Source organism: Tachyglossus aculeatus, chromosome 1 (assembly GCF_015852505.1).
Source record: "Tachyglossus aculeatus isolate mTacAcu1 chromosome 1, mTacAcu1.pri, whole genome shotgun sequence".
Classification (NCBI taxonomy): Eukaryota; Metazoa; Chordata; class Mammalia; order Monotremata; family Tachyglossidae; genus Tachyglossus; species Tachyglossus aculeatus.
Window position 1 is genome coordinate 69,392,187 of NC_052066.1, and position 20,877 is coordinate 69,413,063.

Below are 20,877 nucleotides of genomic sequence, written 5' to 3' on the forward strand. Positions count from 1 at the left end.
GCCCTTGGGCTCCGGCCTTATCCAGCCTTGCTTGTTGGAGGGGCAGAAGTCCCTCTGTCCCTCAGAATCACGGAAAAGGTCAACTGGTTGTGACACTTTTCCTGGCAGCGCCCCTTCGGAGCCTCACTTTTGGGACCCCATTTCTCCTCTCCTTTCCCTCTTCCCGGTTGGAGGGCTGTTCCCACTTTTCCCACTCTCAGGTGGCCCTGACCTGCAGATAAGCCTGGCCAGAAGTGGGAAGCAGCAAGGCCTAATGGATAAAGTACGGAACTGGAAGTCAGAAGCACCTGAACACTAGTCCTGGTTCTGCCACTTGCAGTAATAAATAATAATAACGATGGCATTTGTTAAGCGCTTACTATGTGCAAAGCACTGTTCTAAGCGCTGGGGAGGTTACAAGGTGATCAGGTTGTCCCACAGGGGGCTCACAGTTTTAATCCCCATTTTACAGATGAGGTAACTGAGGCACAGAGAAGTTAAGTGAGTTGCCCAAGGTCACACAGCTGACAGTTAGCAGAGCCGGGATTTGAACCCATGACCTCTGACTCCCAAGCCCATGCTCTTTCCACTGAGCCATGCTGCTTCTCACGCTGCTTGTCTGCTGTGTGTGACCTTGGGCAAATCACTTCTCTGGGCCTCCGTTACCTCATCTGTAAAATGGGGATTAAGATGTGAGCCCCATGCGGGACATGAGAAGCAGCATGGCTCAGTGGAAAGAGCACAGGCTTGGGAGTCAGCGGTCGTGGGTTCTAATCCCAGCTCCCCCACATGTCTGCTGTGTGACCTTGGGCAAGTCACTTAACTTCTCTGAGCTTCAGTTACCTCATCTGTAAAATGGGAATTAAGATTGTGAGCCCCATGTGGGACAACATGATCACCTTGTATCCCCCCCAGCACTTAGAACAATGCTTTGCACATAGTAAGCACTTAACAAATGCCATCATTATTATATGGACTGGGTCCAACTGGACTTGGCTTGTATCTACCCTAGCTCTTAGTACAGTGCTTGGCACAGAGTCAGTGCTTAACAAATACCATAAAAAACAAAAACAAAAAACAAACGAAAACCCAGCAGGGGCTGAAGGAGCCCGGAGAAGGGCGGCCAGACAGGGCTCCACAGGGAGAGCACCTAGAGGAGAGGGAATGGGGTGAGTATGTTGTGGGCAAGGAATGTGTCTGTTTATTGTTATATTGTCCTCTCCCAACCGCTTAGTATAGTGTTCTGCACACAGTAAGCACTCAATACGATCAAATGAATGAACCGGAGGGAGTGTGGAATGGGGGGAGGCGTGTAAATCAGAATCACAAGCAGCTCAGATCTGGGGACTAGGGCTGCCAAGTTTGGGGCTCTTGCTCCTCTCTAAGCCCTGTTCTTAATAATTAATTATGGTATTTGTTAAGTGCTTGCTATGTGCCAGGCCCTGTACTAAGCAATGGGGCAGATACGAGCAAATCGGTCTGGACACAGTCCCCATTTTTAGTGCTGCTGCCCGGCTGGAGAGGGGACACGAAGGCAGCAATTCATGCCAACACTGGGCACTGCCTGGCCCTTCTCCCCAGATTTATAAAGGCCTGACCTCCATAATCCTCACTCATTCAATTGTGTTTATTGAGCACTTCCTGTGTGCAGAGCACTGTACTAAGCGCTTGTGAGAGTACAATACAACAATAAACAGACACGGCCCACAGGGAGCTTACTGTGGCCCGCAATCTCTAAGCAAACGAGCACATGGCTCAGAGGATAGAGCCCAGGCTTGGGAGTAAGAAGGTCATGGGCTCTAATCCTGGCTCTGCCACTTATCTGCTGTGTGAACTTGGGCAAGTCACTCCACTTCTCTGGGCCTCTGTTACCTCATCTGTAAAATGGGGGTGGAGACCAATAATAATAATAATGGTACTTGTTAAGCGCTTACTATGTGCAAAACACTGTTCTAAGCGCTGGGGGGGATACAAGGTGATCAGGTTGTCCCATGTGGGGCTCACAGTCAATCCCCATTTTACAGATGAGGGAACTGAGGCACAGAGAAGTTAAGTGACTTGCCCAAAGTCGCACAGCTGACAATTGGCAGAGCTGGGATTTGAACCCACGACCTCTGACTCCAAAGCCCGGGCTCTTTCCACTGAGCCATGCTGCTTCTCTTTGCCAATTTGCCTGTATCCACCCCAGCGCTTAGTACAGTGCCTGGCACATAGTAAGCACTTAACAAATATTATCATTATGTCCAGGCAGAGAAGGACCACGGCCTAGTGGAAAGAGAGAGAGATGGACAGACTGACCCTGGAGAGCCCGGGGGGAAAGGAACCAGAGAGGGAGAGCCAAGGAGAGACAGGAAGAGACGAAGCCAGAGCGCAGGAGTGAGAGTGGGATCGGGAGAGAGAAACCTCCAGGCTTAAATGGCTCCAACAAATTGCTTGGCAGCGGCTCTTTATTCCCGCTCCGCCTGGGGAATGAGTTCTCGGCGGGAGCCCCCTCCCCCTCCCCGCATCCCCTCCTCTCTCCCACCTTTCCTCCCCCTCCCCCAGCCGGCCTGCCCGCCGCCGTAATGACTTTCCTCTGGGATTAGTTTTATTTTCTTGGCTGCCAGGTGAAGGAGGAGGGGAAGGGAGAAGGACCGCGGAAGCTCCGGTCTTTGCATCCAGAACTGGGGACCAGGGCACAACTGGGGAGGGAAATGTAGAGGGTCTTTGTCCTTAGGAGTTGGGGATGGGTGGGCAGTCACCCAGAGAAGGGGAGGAGGGACACCTGAGTTCTCCCATCGCCCATGCTTTCCCTCCCTCCACCGCCTTGCTTTGTGCTTGTGGTCCTTTAACCCACTGTGGGATTCATTCATTCAATCGTATTTATTGAGCGCTTACTGTGTGCAGAGCACTGTACTAAGCACTTGGGATGAACCAGCCCAGGGCAGGGGGCAAGCGGGGCCTAGTGGAATCAGCATGGCCTAGTGGTAGAGCCCGGGCCTGAGAATCAGAATCAATCAATCAATCAATCGTATTTATTGAGCACTTACTGTGTGCAGAGCACTGTACTAAGCGCTTGGGAAGCACAAGTTGGCAACATAACAGAAGGACTTGGGTTCTAATTCCTGCTCTGCCACTTGTCTGCAGTGTGACCTTGGATGAGTCGCTTCATTTCTCTGGGCTTCAGCACCTAGAAGAGTGCTTGGCACACAGTAAGCGCTTAACAAATGCCATTATTATCATTATTATTATTATTATTATTATTATTATTATTATTGTTATTCAGTTACCTCATCTGGGAAATGGGGTTTGAGACTGGGAGCCCCAAGGAAAGAGGCGAGCTTCAACTATGCCCCCAGGGAGAAAGGGTACAGCCAGGGGTCAGGACAGTGGCACGGGGGAGTCCAAAGGGGAGCCCATGGGGGACACTGACCAAAGAGATCATCCTTGGCGATGGCATACAGAACCCGAGAGGCCCCTATGAGGTTGCTCATTGCAGCCGAGAGGGTGGAGAAGAAAATGCCCAGCGTGATGACAGGAGGCCAGATGCTGATGTCCCTCAGGAATCCGTAATCCTTCTGCAGAAGGATTCTAGGGGGAGAATGGAAAAGGGGATGAGGCATACATTGCTAGGGCAGCGGGCAGCGCAACGGACTAGGGGGCCACCGAGCCACCGAGAGATGGAGGACGGGAGAGGGGAAGGGAGGTGAGGTGGGGGAGGGGGGAGGAATGAGGTGGGTGGGAGGGAGGGAATGAGGTGGGAGGGAAGTGAGGTGAGAGGGAGGGAAGGAGGGAGGGAGGTGAAGTGGGAAGGAGGCGAGGTGGGAGGGAGGTGAGGTGGGTGGGAGGGAATGACCACATGTTTTGTTTTATTGTCTGTCTCCCCCTTCTAGACTGTGAGCCCCTTGTTGGGTAGGGACTGTCTCTATATGTTGCCGACTTGTACTTCCCAAGCACTTAGTCCAGTGCTCTGCACACAGGAAGTGCTCAATAAATATGACTGACTGACTGAATGAATGAATGAATGAAGTGGGAGGGAATGAGGTGGGAGGGAAGTGAGGTGAGAGGGAATGAGGTGGGAGGGAGGGAAGGAGAGAGGGAGGTGGGAAGGATGTGAAGTGAGAGGGAGGGAAGAAAGGAGGAAAGTGGGAGGGAAGTGGGAGGGAGGTGAGATGGGTGGGAGGAAAGTAAGGTGGGAGGGAGGTGAGATGGAAGGGAAATGAGGTGGGTGGGAGGGCAATGAGGTGGGAGGGAGGTGGGGAGGGAGGGAGAGAGGTGAGAGGTAAGTGAGGTGGTAGGGAATGAGGGAGGGAGGTGAAGAGGGAGGAAGTTAGGTGAAGAGGAAGGGAGGGAGGTGGGAAGGAAGTGAGGTGGGAGGGAGGTGAGATGGGGAGGGAGGGAGGCAGAGAAGGAGAGAGAGAGAGAAAGCTGACCCAGGGCAGACCCCCTGCACGTGTGAGTCACGCTTTAGGAAGGATCGGGGTCACCAGGGTCACCGAACTCTGACTTTGAAATATAGGAAAATCCCTCCCAGAGCCTAGAGTATTTGGTCAGCAGCCAAGGGGGGCCAGGGCCCAGCTGCTGAAGGGGGCCACCTGACCTACAAGTGACACCAGACTCTCAACTCTCTCCATGCAAACAGGTAACACACAAACACATCCAGTGATAATAAAACCACATAGCCAGTCCTTCACCCCTTACAGCTCTCCCCTCACCACACACACATACCTTTCCAAGTTGGAAATAATAGTAATAATAATAATTGTGGTATTTGTTAAGCTCTTACTATGTGCCAGGCACTGAATTAAGCTCTGGGGTAGATACGAGCAAATCGGGTTGGACGCAATCCCTGTCCCACATGGGGCTTCCACTCTCAATCCCCATTTTACAGATGAGGTAACTGAGGCACAAAGAAGTCAGTCATTGCATTTATTGAGCATTTACAGTGTGCAGAGCACTGTACTATGCTCTTGGGAGACTACCATATACCACAGAGAAGCAGCGTGGCTCAGTGGAAAAGAGCCCGGGCTTTGGAGTCAGAAGTCATGGGTTCAAATCCCGGCTCTGCCAACTGTCAGCTGTGTGACTTTGGGCAAGTCACTTCACTTTTCTGGGCCTCAGTTCCCTCATCAGGAAAATGGGGATGAAGACTGTGAGCCCCCCGTGGGACAACCTGATCACCTTGTAACCTCCTCAGCGCTTAGAACAGTGCTTTGCACATAGTAATCACTTAATAAATGCCATCGCTATTACCATATAACAGAATTGATAGACAGATTTCCTGACCACAATGAGCTTACAGTCTAAAGGGCCAAACATTCATATAAATGAATTAATTAAGAGGCCCTCAGCCAAGTGCATGATCGATGCAGAGGAGAGGGCAGATTGACTTGCCCAAGGTCACACAGCAGACATGTGGCTGAGCCAGGATTAGAACCCATGTCCTTCTGACCTCCAGGCTTAGGCTCTATCCACTAGGTCATGCTGCTTCTCTAAGCCACGCTGCTTCTCTGCTGTGATAGAGTCAAAAGGTACTTGATACACTGCTTCGCCATGGCTTGAAATGGCGAAGTGCCCTTCCCTGCAGACCTGCAGGGTAGAGCAGAGGAGGGTACCATTCAGGGAAATCTGGTACGAGGTTGGCAAAGAGGTGGCTGGAGGCAGGGGGGTGGGTGTGCAGCAGCAGGAATGACCTCCACATTTCATTCATTCATTCAATTGTATTTATTGAGCGCTTACTAAGCGTTTGGGAAGTTCAAGTCACATCTGGGGGAAGCAGCATGGTGCAGTGGATTAAGCACGGGGCTGGCATTCAGAAGGTCATGGGTTCTAATCTCAGCTCCGCCGCTTGTCTGTGTGTTACTTCACTTCTTCAGCGCTTAGAACAGTGCTTTGTACATAGTAAGCGCTTAACAAATGCCATCATTATTATTATCATTTGGGCCCCAATTACCTCATCTGTAAAAATGGGTTATAGGAGTGTGAGCCCCATGTGGGACAGGGACTGTGTCCAACCTGATTGACTTGTATCTACTCCAGCTCTTAGAACAGTGCTTGACTCATAATGAGCGCTTAACAAATACCATCAGCAGCAGCAGCACCATCAAAGCACAGATGGGAACTGGAGAGAAAAGGCAGTCCTGAACTGGGTTCCACTCTGTTCCATTCTGTACATTTATGCAGAATAATAAAATTACTCTAACAGAAATAGCTCTTTTTTGTGGTGTTTGTTAAGCGCTTATTTTGTGTCAAGCACTGTTCTAAGGTGTATCTATTTGTATCTAGGGTGGATACATATGTTGCTGACTTGTAATAATAATAATAATAATAATAATAACATTTAATAAGCACTTACTCTGTGCAAAGCACGGTTCAAAGTGCTGGGGAGGTTACAAGGCATGGCATTTATTAAGCACTTACTCTGTGCAAAGCACTGTTGGGTAGGGACCGTCTCTATATGTTGCCAGCTTGTACTTCCCAAGCGCTTAGTACAGTGTTCTACACATAGTAAGCGCTCAATAAATACAATTGAATGAATGAATGAATCAGGTTGTCCCACGGGGGGCTCACAGTCTTCATCCCCATTTTACAGATGAGGTAACTGAGGCAGAGAGAAGTTAAGTGACTTGCCCAAAGTCACACAGCTGACAAGTGGTGGAGCTGGGATTTGAACCCATTACCTCTGACTCCAAAGCCCGTGCTCTTTCCACTGAGCCACGCTGCTTCTCTGCTGCTGCCTGTACTTCCCAAGCGCTTGGTACAGTGCTCTGCACACAGTAAGTGCTCAATAAATATGACTGAATGAATGATACAAATTAATCAGGTTCACAAAGGGCTCACAGTCTAAGCAGGAGGGAGAATGGGCATCCCCGCCCCTGGCCATTTTACAGTTGAAGAAACTGAAGCACAGAGAAGTTAAGTGACTTGCCCAAGGTCTTAAAGTAGGCAAGTGGTAGACCCTGGATTAGAACCCAGATCTTCTGACTCTCAGGCCTGTGCTCTTCCCCTTGGGCTATGTACTTAGTTCAGTGCTTGGCACATAATTAGTATTTAACATATATCACAATTATTGTTCCTCTGGGGTGATAATATTGGAGATGCATTAATTATGTATTTGTTGTATTTGTTAAGTGCTTACTATAACTGTGACATTTGTTTAAGTGCTTACTATGTGCCAAGCCCAGTACTGTGCTGGGGTAGTTACAGGAAAGTCAGGTAGGACACAGGCCCCGTCCTTCATTCATTCATTCAATCATATTTATTGAGCGCTTACTGTGTGCAGAGCACTGTACTAAGCGCTTGGGAAGTACAAATTGGCAACATATAGAGATGGTCCCTACACAACAATGGGCTCACAGTTTAGAATGCCTGTCCTATGTGGGGATCACGGTTTAAAAAGGAGGGAGAGCACGTAGTCAAATCCCAGTTTTGCAAATGAGGAAATTATGGCCCAGAGCAGTTAAATGACTTGCTCAAGGTCACAAAAAGGCCCAGTGGTGGAGCTGGGATTAGAATCCTGATTCATTCATTCATTCAATCATATCTATTGAGCACTTACTGTGTGCAGAGCACTGCACTAAGCGCTTGGAAAGAACAATTCAGCAATACCCACACCGGGCTTACAGTCTAGAAGGGGGAAGACAGACATCAAAACAAGTAAAACAGGCATCCATATAAATAAATAGAATTATAGATATGTGCATATATGCATAAATGCTGTGGGGTGAGGAGAGGAGGGAAGAGCAAAAGGGAGCAATTTGAGGTGATGTGGAATGGAGGGGGAGCTGAGGAAAAGGGGGACTTAGTCTGGGAGGGCCTCTTGGAGGAGATGAGCTTTCAGTAGGGCTTTGAAGGGGGGAAGAGTGATGGTTTGGTGGATTTGAGGAGGGAGGGCATTCCAGGTCAGAGGTAGGACGTGGGCCAGGGGTTGAGATGGAGACCCAGTGAGAAGGTTAGCACCGGAGGAGCAGAGTGTGCAGGCTGGGCTGTAGGAGAAGAGAAGGGAGGTGAGGTAAGAAAGGGCAAGGTGATGGAGAGCTTTGAAGCCAATAGAGAGGAATTTTTGTTTGATACGGAGGTTGATAGGCAATCACTGGAGATTTTTGAGGAGGGGGTGCCTCTCAGGCTAACGCTTTTTTCACTAATATTTGGGACCCCAAGAAAGCTGCCCCATTTGCCCTAGTACTCCTGAGGGCCAGAACCCACAGTCTAGGCTCTAGACCAAACCCTTTATCCAGGTCTTATCTTCCATGTCTCTCGGATGGGAAGATGAGTCTCTTGCCCACCTGGTGCCCCTTCCCCTAAGTGGGGCAGGGCTAGGCAATCAGAGGAGGGGAAGAGCTGGGCATCAGATTATTCCCACCAAAGAGTTCTGGCAACCTCACTGACTTCCCTGCCTCCCGTCTCTCCCCGCTCCAGTCCAAACTTCACTCTGCTGCCCGTGTCATTTTTCAACAAAAATGCTCAGCCCAGGCCTCTCCACTCCTCAAGAAACTTCAGTGGTTGCCCATCCACCTCTGCATCGAATAGAAACTCCTTACCCTCAGCTTTAAAGCACTCAGTCAGCTCACCCTCTCTGACCTTACCTACTGATCTCCTACTACAGCCCAGCCGGCACACTCCGCTTCTCTAGCGCCAAATTACTCACTGTGCCCTGATCTCATCTATCGCACCACCGACCCCTTTCCAATCCCTTCCCCCTGGCCTGAAACTCCCTCCTTCTCCACCAGACTACAACTGTCCCCATCTTCAAAGCATTATTAAGTCACATCTCCTCCAAGAGGCCTTCCCGGGTTAAACCCTCTTTTCCCTGGCTCGTTTTCCCTTCTGCATCGTCTATGAACTTGGTTCTGTGACCTTTGGGCGTTTGGTATTTGCTCCACCCGCAACTTCACAGCATTTATAAACCTATCTTTAAATTACACCTTATAAATTGCTTATTTATATTACTATCTGTCTCCTCCTCTAGACTGTAAACTCATTACAAGCTGGAAACGTGTCTGCTAATTCTGTTGCCCGGTACTCTTCCAAGCGCTTAGTACAGTGCTATGTAAGTGCCTAATAACTGCCACTGATTGATTCATTAGACACACCAGAGGAGCTTCAGTTCCAGTGAGCCTCAGAGAAGAAGATGAAGGAGGAGGAGGAGGAGGAGCAGAGAGAGGAGGAGGAGGAGGAGAGTGGGAGTCAAGAGTTTAATTTGCTTGTCTGGCCTGTCAGCCCTGTTAATCTGATCCCACAGGAGCAACAAGAAGGCTTCACTCCTGGTGACAAACGAGGAGGGGGGGCGTCGGTGAAGGAGGCCACCCTGGCCGCTGTCAGGGTGAATAATGGTGGCGCATTAAGATATTAGGCCCTGACAACAATGCTCTCTCTCCCCCGCCCCTAGAGCCAGCTTGAGAAGGAGGGGGAAAGGCAATCCCCAGGGGGGAAATGAAATTATGGGGGAAGGGGCAGAAAGAGAAAACAGGCATGGGGACAGAAACAGAGAAAGGGCCAGGGTTGACAGTCCCCTCACCCCTGCTCCCAGAGACTTGATCACAGAAGTGACCAGGATGGGATGAATGAAGAGGGGAGGGAGGGAGGCGATGGGTAGGGGGTGTTGCCAGCTACACTGGTCTCAGCAATCTCCCCAGTTCTGGCTCCAAAGTCCCTGTGATAATCAGTTTTGAGGTGGGCAGGAAGCCAGCGGGCCCCTGGGCTCCAGCTACCTATGTCTTATCAGAAAGAAATGGAAATGACATTGATGGGCAATTAGCTGGGCTAAGCCCCTGGAAGCATAGAAGACTGCATGATCTGGGGACCGGGAAGTGGAGGGGATGCGGGGGGGGAAATGATCCTGGATTCCCACCTTTGCCAATCCCGCACCAAATCCCGTTTCCAACCCCTCACCATACACAGCACAGGGAAACCTGCTTTTTTCTCCCTCTCAAATCAAGAGTGCTCCCTGAAAACAAAGCCAAGTGGATTTACAAGTGTGCGTCTGTATAACGTGCCCATTTATACCCACAGACACGCATGCCGATACATACACAGACACCGGAACAGAAAGACAGTCAGCCAGCCCCAAGTGGCCCTAAGCCAGTTTACAGGGCATTACGGGTGGTAGGGTAGGAAGTTTCTTCTTCTTAGATCTAAAAATAATAATAATAATGATGGCATTTGTTAAGCACTTACTATGTGCAGAGCACTGTTCTAAGCACTGGGGAGAATACAAGGTGATCAGGTTGTCCCACGTGGGCTCACAGTCTTCATCCCCATTTTACAGATGAGGTAACTGAGGCACAGAGAATCTAAGTGACTTGCCCAAGGTCATACAGCTGACAACTGGTGGAGCTGGGATTTGAACCCATGACATCTGACTCCCAAGCCTGTACTCTTTCCATTATCTTAGCAGCGCTTAGCAGAGCTTAGAACAGTGCTTTGCACATAGTAAGCGCTTAATAAATGTCATTATTATTATTATTATTATTGAGTCACGCTGCTTCTCCCAGCTTTTCCCAGATCTGATGGAGTTGTATCTACCCCAGTGTTCAGAACAGTGCTTAGCACATATTAAGTGCTTAACAAATGCCATATTGATTTTTTTTTTAAAAAAGGCCCTGGGTCATCTTCCCTTGGGGTTTATCCACTCCATCTCAGGTCTTAGGCTTAAGAAGAGACCACCGGCTCAGTCTGCCCGAACCAGGGAATGAAGTTAGTCCCGAAGAGAGGGGTGGTGAGGGGAGTGGTACACACCTGTCACAGGTGCAACTGGCCAGCAGAAGAAGTAGGCTGTAGGTGAGGAAGGTGAGGAAGACTGCCGAGAGCGTCCCCCGGGGGATGGAGACGCCAGGGTTCTTCAGCTCTCCTGGAAGGAAGGTGAAAGACAGAGTCATTCATTCATTCTTACAGTCGTATTTATTGAGCACTTACTGTGTGCAGAGCACCGTACTAAGCGCTTGGGCAAGTACAATATAACAATAAACGGACGTATTCTGTGTCTGGGCCAGTGGGGAGGGGCACTGGGAAGGGCAGTGGAGAGATGCCAGAGATGGGAGGAGTCAGAGGACCGCTCCCTGCTATGTTCCCTCGACCCCCGGCCCACGTCATCCCCCGGGCCTGGAATGCCCTCCCTCTGCCCATCCGCCAAGCTAGCTCTCTTCCTCCCTTCAAGGCCCTACTGAGAACTCACCTCCTCCAGGAGACCTTCCCAGACTGAGCCCCTTCCTTCCTCTCCCCCTCGTCCCCCTCTCCATCCCCCCCATCTTACCTCCTTCCCTTCCCCCACAGCACCTGTATATATGTATATATGTTTGTACCTATTTGTTACTCTATTTATTTATTTATTTTACTTGTACATTTCTATTCTATTTATTTTATATTGTTAGTATGTTTGGTTTTGTTCTCTGTCTCCCCCTTTTAGACTGTGAGCCCACTGTTGGGTAGGGACTGTCTCTATATGTTGCCAACTTGTACTTCCCAAGCGCCTAGTACAGTGCTCTGCACACAGTAAGCGCTCAATGAATACGATTGATGATGCCCGACCACACAGCCCTTTGGGGGAAGACTTGTACCGGTCTTACCTGACATGTTGGCCCCAGCCATGATCCCCGTGCAGCCATTGAAGAGGACGGCGAACACAGAGCTGAAGCTCATAGTGAGGCCCGTGGTGTAGTCCGGACCGTAAGCGGCTGTCAGGGGCAAGGAGGAATAAGGACCGTCTCTTCTCGCCTCACCCCTCACCCTGCCCACCCTCCCACCCTCCAGCCGAGAGAGAGAGGGGTTTGGGGTGAAGAGCAAGGAGGTTCAGGAAGGCTCTGAGATGCCTGTTCTGCCCTCTTGTAGTAATAATAACAGTAATAATGATTGTGGCATTTAATAATAATAATAACAATGGTATTTGTTGAGCACTAATGTGCCAGGCACTGTACTAAGCACTGTACAAGCCATCAAGTTGGACACAGTCCCTGTCTCACGTGGGGCTCACAGTCTTGATCCCCATTTTACAGACGAGGTAACTGAGCACAGAGAAGTGAAGCGGCTTGCCCACGGTCACACAGCAGACAAGAGAAGCAGCGTGGCTCGGTGGGAAAAGCACGGGCTTCGGAGTCAGAGGTCATGGGTTCAAATCCCGGCTCCACCACTTGTCAACTGTGTGACTTTGGGCAAGTCACTTAACTTCTCTGGGCCTAAGTTCCCTCATCTGTAAAATGGGGATGAAGACTGTGAGCCCCACGTGGGACAACCTGATCACCTTGTAAATTCCCCAGCGCTTAGAACAGTGCTCTGCACATAGTAAGCGCTTAATAAATGCCATTATTATTATTATTATTATTATTAAGTGGCAGAGCAGGGATTAGACCCCATGACCAGCTGAAACCCAGGCCCATGCTCTAGCCACTAGGCCACGCTGCTTCTCATGATGTGCCCGAGCACCGTGCTAAGCACTTGGCCAGAAAGAAGATAACTGGTTGGGGTTCTCCCAGTCCTGACACCCTCCGGTGAACAGAACAGGCCGGGGCATGGAGAGGAAGGGCACGACGGCTGAAAGACAGAAGAGTAGATGCTCCTCCCTCTCCCTTTCCCGCTCTTGCTCCCTCAGCTAAGCCACCCAACTCTGCCCTTCCTCTCTCCCAGGCTTTCACCTTGCCCCGGCCGGGTAACTCACGATATAGGTTACCCCATAGGGTAACAAGCTTGAAGCCGGTGAAGGATCCGTTGACCGCCAGGGTAGCGTTGCCTTCGGGCACGGAGAGGGGCACGACGGTGGGTCCGCGGGCAAAGAAGCTGACGAGGACTGTGCCCAGGGCCCCCGCCACCACCAGGAAGATAAGAAGGGTGGCCCGGGCATAGAGTTGGGCTCCCAGCAGGCACACTAGCAGGCAGAATAGCAGCAGCACAGAGCCATACAGCAGCTCGTACCAGTAGCTGCGGATCAGGACTTGCACCCCGGTGCCCGGGCCACCTCCTATGGAAGACGGTGGGGAGTGAGGTGTGGGCACTGTAGAAGGGCACCCATCCTCCCTCCTCACCACACAATGCCCCCGAGCATCTCTTTCTTCCCCTTCTCCCATTAGCCCTCTAGGAAGTAGATGATCCGGACCCCGCCGTCCTCTAGCCCCAATCCCATGAGACTCCCGTCTCCCCCATCCCACAGTGGTTGGCGGTTCTGCCAGGCCTGCCACCCTTAGGTGAACAGAGCAGGCTGGGGCATGGAGAGGAGTGGCACTCCCCTCAATGGCTTCCCCTCCAGCTCCCCCCACCATCTGATAGGCTGAAAGCAAGCGCTTAGTACAGTTCTCCCCCTTTTAGACTGTGAGCCCACTGTTGGGTAGGGACTGTCCCTATATGTTGCCAATTTGTACTTCCCAAGCGCTTAGTACAGTGCTCTGCACATAGTAAGTGCTCAATAAATACGATTGATGATGATGATGCTCTGCACATAGTAAGCGCTCAATAAATACGATTGATGATGATGAAAGACAGAAGACAGACAGCAGAGAAAGGTTGGACATGTCTACTGCTGACCTGACCCATCAGTGACTTTGATGATGATGATGATGATGATGATGGCATTTGTTAAGCGCTTACTATGCGCAAAGCACTGTTCTAAGTGCTGGGGGGGGGATACAAGGTGATCAGGTTGTTCCGCGTGGGGCTCACAGTCATCATCCCCATTTTACAGAGGAGGTAACTGAGGCTCTGAGAAGTTAAGCGACTTGCCCAAGGTCACACAGCAGACACGTGGCAGAGTAGGGATTCGAACCCATAACCTCTGATTTCAAAGCCCGTGCTCTTTCCACTGAGTCACGCTGCTTCTCGTAGAAGTGTTTAGTACACGAATCAAGTGTTTAGTACAGTGCTCTGCACACAGTAAGCGCTCAATAAATACGATTGAATGAATGGTACTTCCTGAACTAAGTGCAGAGAACTGTACTAAGCACTTGGGAGAGTATAGAGCATAGGCGTGGGAGTCATAGGTCATGGGTTCTAATCCTGGCTCTGCCACTGGTCAGCCGTGTGACTTTGGGCAAGTCACTTAACTTCTCTGTGCCTCAGTTACCTCACCCATAAAATGGGGATTAAGACTGTTAGCCCCATGTGGAACAACCTGATTACCTTTCATTCATCCATTCAATCGAATTTACTGAGTGCTTACTGTGTGCAGAGCACTGCACTAAGTGCTTGGAAAGTACCCCAGCGTTTAGAACAGTGCTTGGCACATATTAGGAGCTTAACAAATGCCATCATTAATATCCAGCACTTAGAACAGTGCTTGACACATAGTAAGTGCTTAACAAATACCACATTTTTTTTTACAATGCAACAGAAGTGGTGGATCTGTTCCCTGGCCACGACGAGCACAAACATGGGCCTCACAGTCTAAGTAAAAGGGAGTAGTAAAATCTCCATTTTACACAGGGCACAGAGAAGTAAAGTGACTTGCCCAAGATCATAAAGCAGACACGTGGCAGAGTTGGGATTAGAACCCAGGTCCCCTGACTCTCAGGCACATGATCTATCCACTAGGCTAAGCTGCTTCTGTTGAGAAGCAGCGTGGCTCAGTGGAACGAGCCCGGGCTTGGGAGTCCGAGGTCAGGGGTTCTAATCCCGGCTCTGCCACTTTGCTGTGTGACTTTGTGCCTCAGTTACCTCATCTGTAAAATGGGGATGAAGACTGTGATCCCCACACCTTATATCCCCTCAGTGCTTAGAACAGTGCTTCACACTTAGTAAGCACTTAACAAATGCCATCATTATTATTCTGTTCTGGAGAGCCAATTCCTACTGGGTCGTGGGGGTGGAGTTGGGCTTGGGCTAGGGCCAAGGGAAGGCGGCCACCAGATCGAAGCCTGACTGCCCGGTGGTTGCCCAGCATCCAGCTCTTTTGAAGGTGACACTGCCGGTTGCTAAGGCAATCGCTCCAATGTCACCCACGGGAGACAGTGACATCAAGTGGGGAGCGCTCCCTAGGTGCCCGGGAGACTAGCGTCATCAGAGAGAAAGTCTCAGGGACCAAATCCAAAACCCCTCCTGGGGAGAGAGAAAGAGCCTCCCCAGTGGGCTCATGGGTTTGGGGTGAAAGCAGCCCTGGAGGGAAATAATGATAATAATAATAATAATAATAATAATAATAATAATAATAATAATGATAATGGTATTTGTGAGTGCTTACTATGTGACAGGCACTGTTCTAAGCACTGAGGTAAATACAAGCTAGTTGGGTTGGACGCAGTCCCTGTCCCACATGGGGCTCACAGTCTTAATCCCCATTCTACAGATGAGGGAACTGAGGCCCAGAGAAGTGAAGTGACTTGCCCAAGGTCACACAGCAAAGATACAAGCATATCGGGTTGGACACAGTTCCTGTTCCTAAATGGGGCTCAGGGGTCTCAATCCCCATTTTAGGGATGAAGGAACTGAGGCCCAGAGAAGTTAAGTGAGTTGCCCAAGTTCACACAGTAGACAAGTGGCGGAGCCGGGATTTGAACCTATGCGTTTCTGATTCCCAGGCCCATGTTCTATCCATTTATCCATGCTGCTTCTACAGTCCAGGCCCAGGGGAGCCTGAGACCTACTCCCCCGCCCCCGCAAAAGCCACGGAGTCGGGAGTGGGTTCTCCGGCGAGACTGGAGCCGAGTCGGCTGAGCAGGCCTGAGTCCTTGGACCGCGGGAAAGGAGCCAAACCGTGTAACCTCAGCTGCGGCCGTGGTTCTGAAACAAGACGGATGGGCTTCCAGCTCAAATCTGACAGCAACCGGGCGGCTCATGGTCTTTCCCTTCCTCCCCAGCTCCCCCACGGGCCGCCGGGCCCCGCACCGGGAAACCCTTCGTGGCCCCCGTCCCACTCTCTGCTACACTGAGACTGCTCATCAGTGTAACATATAATGTAAAATTATATCTGCAATTTTATTTATTTGTATTGACGTCTGTTTACTTGTATTGATGTCTGTCTCCCCCGACCCCCAGACTGTGAGCTCACTGTGGGCAGGGATTGCCTCTCTTTATTGCTGTATGGTACTTTCTCAAGCGCTTAGTACGGTACTCTGCACTCAGTAAGTGCTCAATAAATATGACTGACTGACTGAATGAATGCTCCTCGGCCCTGCGGGCCCTGGTCTTTTCCGACTCCCATTGCTGCTGTCTCCCCTGGAGGATAGGGAGGGGACTCGGTCGAAGGCAAGAAGGCTTTGGGAGAGAAGTGCAAGTGTTCAGAAATAATAATGATGGTGATGATGATGGTATTTGTTAAGTGCTTACTATGTGCCGAGCACTGTTCTAAGCGCTGGGGTAGATCCAAGGTAATCAGGTTGTCTGATGTGGTGCTCACAGTCTTCATCCCCATTTTACAGATAAGGTAACTGAGGCACGGAGAAGTGAAGTGACTTGCCCAAGGTAACGCAGCAGAAGCAGAGATGCAGGTGCAGAGACAGAGACACGACCACTGAGAGTCATGATGGCCAAGACAGAGAGAGAGAGAGCACCGGGGGGGCATCGGAAAGGCCAGAATAAGCCAGAAGTGATCATTCTATCTCCCACCCGACCCCCTCTACCTTCCTCTACCTCCCATCCCCTCCCTCTCTTTCCTTCCCTCCCCCACAGCCGCATGTTTCAAGTCCTTCGAAGCTGAACTATTTTCTGAGCCATTTCACTAAACAGTAGAGAAAGGGCTGGGCCTCCGGGAGCCAAGGAGGGTCAGAGTGGGGGTGGGACGGCCGGGTGTGGGGAGGGGGCTCACCGGGGGGTCTTCCAAATACATCCACGATGGCTTCCACCAGCCCCAGCACGTACAGAGCGCAGCCGCCCCCGTTGGCCAAGAAGAAGAAGAGCCCGACACTGGCCCCGAACTCAGGGCCCAGGGCCCGGCTAATCATGTCTGGGGAAGAGTCAGGAAGAGTTGCAACTCCAGCCAAGCCGGGTTCTTTCTCCCTCTCTCCCCTCCCCGCAACCGAACCCAGGGCAGGATAATAATAATAGCAATAATGATGGAATTTGTTAATTTTGTTCTAAGCGCTGGGGTAGATACAAGGTAATTAGGTTGTCCTCCGAGGGGCTTGCAGTCTTAATCCCCATTTTCCAGACGAGGGAACTGAGGCACAGAGAAGTGAAGTGACTTGCCCGAGGTCACACAGCTGACAAGTTGCGGAGCCGGGATTAGAACCCACATCCTCTAACTCCCAAGCCTATGCTCTTGCCACTAGGCCATGCTGCTTCTCCGGGGCCACAGACCCCCTCCCCACTGCTCCCAGCAGCCAGGATTTCCCACTAGCCTCCCCAATCCCTTCACCAGCTCCAGACACGTGGCGGGTCGGCCTCCAAGGGCCTCTGCCACCTCCTCCCTGAAGCCCTCCTGCATACCACCCTCTGCAAGCTCCTTGCCCCAGGGTGGGACCACCATGGGCGGTGCAGCCCTCAGGCCTAGGCCGGTCTCCTCCCTTCCCCATTCATCACGAGCAGTCCGAGGAGTGGAGGGGCATTTTCTAGGGTGGTTTCATCTAGGGGGAGGACAGTGAGGTCGTTATTTTACATGGTACTCGTCTAAGTGCTTACTATGTGCCAGGCACTGTACTGATGACACCCCCAGTGGCCATGGCACCCCTGCCATGAGAGACAGAAGCTCCCGTGGAGCCTCCCGGCAGGATGAACATCCGGAATGGAGGTGGGCAAGGATCCACCCATGGGCCTGGGGCCCTGGAAGAGGAGGAAGAGGAGAAGGAGGAGGAGGAGGGTGGGACCTCTCCCCGGCCCTGCTGAGAAGGGGGTCCATCCAAAGGGCAGAGGAGGAAGGGAGGGTGAACGCTCCTCTCTCCATCCTCAGCTTCCCAGCCCTGTTTAGCAGCCCAGACACGGACCCGGAATGGATTCCCATTACAGTCACGGAGAGAAACAATCAGCTAATGGGCCCTGCGATCCTCCTCGCCTCTCTCCCTCTCCCTCCTCCTCTCTTCCCCTTCTCTTTCCCGTTCTCTCCTCCTCTCTCCCCCCCTTCTGCCCCCCCCTCCTTTTGCCCTCCCTTTCCACTCCCTCCTTCCGCCTCTGCACCCTATCCAGACTTTGGGCAAGTCACCTAACTTCTCTGGGCCTTGGTTACTTCGTCTGTAAAACGGGGATGAAGACTGTGAGCCCCAGGTGGGACAACCTGATTACCCAGTGTATATATATAAATAAAACTTATTAAGCGCTTACTATGCGCAAAAGCACCGTTCTAAGCACTGGGGGGATACAAGGTGATCTGGTTGTCCCACGTGGGGCTCACAGTCTTAATCCCCAGTTTCCAGATGAGGTAACTGAGGCCCAGAGAAGTGAAGTGACTTGGCCAAAGTCACACAGCTGACAAGCGGCGGAGCTGGGATTTGAACCCACGACCTCTGACTTCAAAGCCCGGGCTCTTTCCACTGAGCCACGCTGCTTCTCTAGTGCTTAGAACCCTAGTGCTTAGAACAGTGCTCGGCACATAGTAAGTGCTTAACAAATACCATCATTCTTCTTCTTATTATTATGCCAGTGCGTGGCTCATGGGGGGATGGATGGGGGACCTGGAGACGAGCCCGACAGCTGGGGGATGGATGGATAGATGGATGGATGGATGGATGGATGGATGGAGGCCTCGGAGATCTGGGTGGGAGGGTGGACACGGGAGAGTGAGGACAAGGATACAGTAGGCGCCTCCTGCATCGAGCGCGCCGTTGGTGGAGATGGCACAGACGGAGAGCACGGTGAAGCCGATGATCAGGAAGGCCAGAGTCAGCATGCCCAGGGCTTCGCACAGCCCGGCCTGGCCCAGGACGAAGCCTGTGGGTACGGAGAGCCGGGGGCAGAGAGAGGGGAGAAGAAAGAAAATGATATTTGTTCATTCATTCATTCAATCGTATTTATAGAGTGCTTACTGTGTGCAGAGCACTGTACTAAACACTCGGGAAGTACAATATAGCCATAAAGAGAGACAATCCCACAGATAGAATTACAGATTTATACATATATACATGAGTGATAAATGTTCTCTATGTACCAAGCACTGCTCTAAGCGCTGGAGTAGATACAAGGTCTGTTTATTGATATCGATGCCTGTTTACTTGTACTGATGTCTGTCTTCTCCCCTCTAGACTGTGGGCCCGTTGTGGGCAGGTATTGTCTCTCTTTGTTGCCGTATTGCACTTTCCAAGTGCTTAGTACAGTGCTCTGCACACAGTAAGCACTCAATAAGTGCTTGGAGCTGCTTGGAATGAAGCTACTTGGAGAAGCAGCGTGGCTCAGTGGAAAGAGCCTGGGCTTTGGAGTCAGAGGTCATGGGTTCAAATCCTGACTCCGCCACATGTCTGCTGTGTGACCTTAGGCAAGTCACTTAACTTCTCTAAGCCTCAGTCACCTCATCTGTAAAATGGGGATTAAGACTGTGAGCCCCACATGAGACAACCTGATCACCTTGTATCCCCCCCAGCGCTTAGAACAGGGCTTGTGCACATAGTAAGTGCTTAATAAATGCCATCATTATTATTATTATTAAATACAGCCGAATGAATGAATGAATGAAATGTGGTCCCAGTGGGACTCACAGTCTTCTTCATCCCCATTTTACAGATAAGGTAACCGAGGCACAGAGAAGCTTAGTGACGGGAAGTTAATGTTGCTCAGAACCAGGGTCTCGATGGGCACGGAGACAAACTTGACCCCGCCTGCCTTGTGTGGCTCAGAGGAAAGAGCCTGGGCTTGGGAGTCAGAAGTCATGGGTTCTAATCCCAGCTCTGCCACTTGTCAGCTGTGTGACTTTGGGCAAGTCACTTCACTTCTCTGTGCCTCAGTTCCCTCATCTGGAAAATGGGGATTAAGACTGTGAGCCCCATGTGGGACAACCTGATAACCTTGTATCCCCGCAGCACTTAGAACAGTGCTTGGCACATAGTAAGCGCTTAACAAATGCCATCATCATTATTATTATTATAAAGGCGGATATCAATAGCCGGTGGCTGCTTTTGATTTCGGGCAGCTGATCTTCAGAGAGTTTGGGCGAATCGAGGGGACTTTCAGGGGAAGGAGAGGAATCTGGAAGGGGTATAGCAGAACTTGTACTTCCCAAGCGCTTAGTACAGTGTTCTGCACACAGTAGGCGCTCAATAAATACAACTGAATGAATGAATGGTGGGCTTTTAACCAGTAGCGTGTCTTTTTTGAGGTGCATTTCATTCGTTCATTCATTCAATCGTATTTATTGAGCACTTACTGTGTGCAGAGCACTGTATTAAGCCCTTGGGAAGTACAAGTTGTCAACATATAGAGACGGTCCCTACCCAACAGCGGACTCACAGTCTAGAAGGGGGAGACAGAGAACAAAACAAAACATATTAACAAAATTAAATAAATAGAATAAATACGTACAAATAAAATAACTAAATAGAGTAATAAATACGTACAAACATATATACATATATACAGGTGCTGTGGGGAAGGGAAGGAGGTAAGGCGGGGGGGAAGAGGAAGTGGGAGGAGGGGGAGAGGAGGAGAGGGGGAGAGGTGTAGAGGTGCCCGGATTTTTCCTACCATCATTTTAGGGAATCCTGCTTTCAAAATCCAATTGCCTTCCAAATGCCAAATGAGGCAGCTAGATGACTAATAGACACCCAGCAGATGCTAGAAGAACGGCTGGATTGACCGACCGAATTTCCCATTACAGCTAGTGGCTTTCTTTTGAAAACGAAGTTATTGGAGAGTTCTGTTGAGCTGGAGGGGGGACTATGTGAAGGATTCCCACATGGAGTTTGGCCAAAACTTCTGTTTTTGCGAGGTGGGTTACGGGGGTTAATTCCTGCCCCCTCTCCCTCCAGCCAGCTCTCCAGCACAGACTGGAAGCGAGTCGGCCCACCCTCTCCCTGCGGCAGGGAGCGAGAAACCCAAGGTATTTGTTGAACGCTTTCCGGGTGCAGAGCCCTGTACTAAGCACTT

At 50.8% G+C, this 20,877-nt stretch overlaps 1 protein-coding gene across 1 annotated transcript in view; it reads right to left on the bottom strand.

The window, feature by feature from the left end:
- The window catches only part of LOC119926804 (solute carrier family 12 member 9-like), a 67,098-nt gene that overhangs the window by 32,253 nt on the left and 13,968 nt on the right, over positions 1-20,877 (bottom strand). Inside the window, exons 2-7 of the mRNA XM_038745203.1 lie at positions 18,598-18,732; positions 16,679-16,816; positions 12,608-12,904; positions 11,523-11,630; positions 10,696-10,807; positions 3,392-3,549 (exon numbers count right to left, since the gene is read on the bottom strand). Of these exons, the coding sequence (XP_038601131.1) occupies positions 3,392-3,549; positions 10,696-10,807; positions 11,523-11,630; positions 12,608-12,904; positions 16,679-16,816; positions 18,598-18,732 (948 nt within the window). The remainder of the gene's footprint in view (positions 1-3,391; positions 3,550-10,695; positions 10,808-11,522; positions 11,631-12,607; positions 12,905-16,678; positions 16,817-18,597; positions 18,733-20,877) is intronic.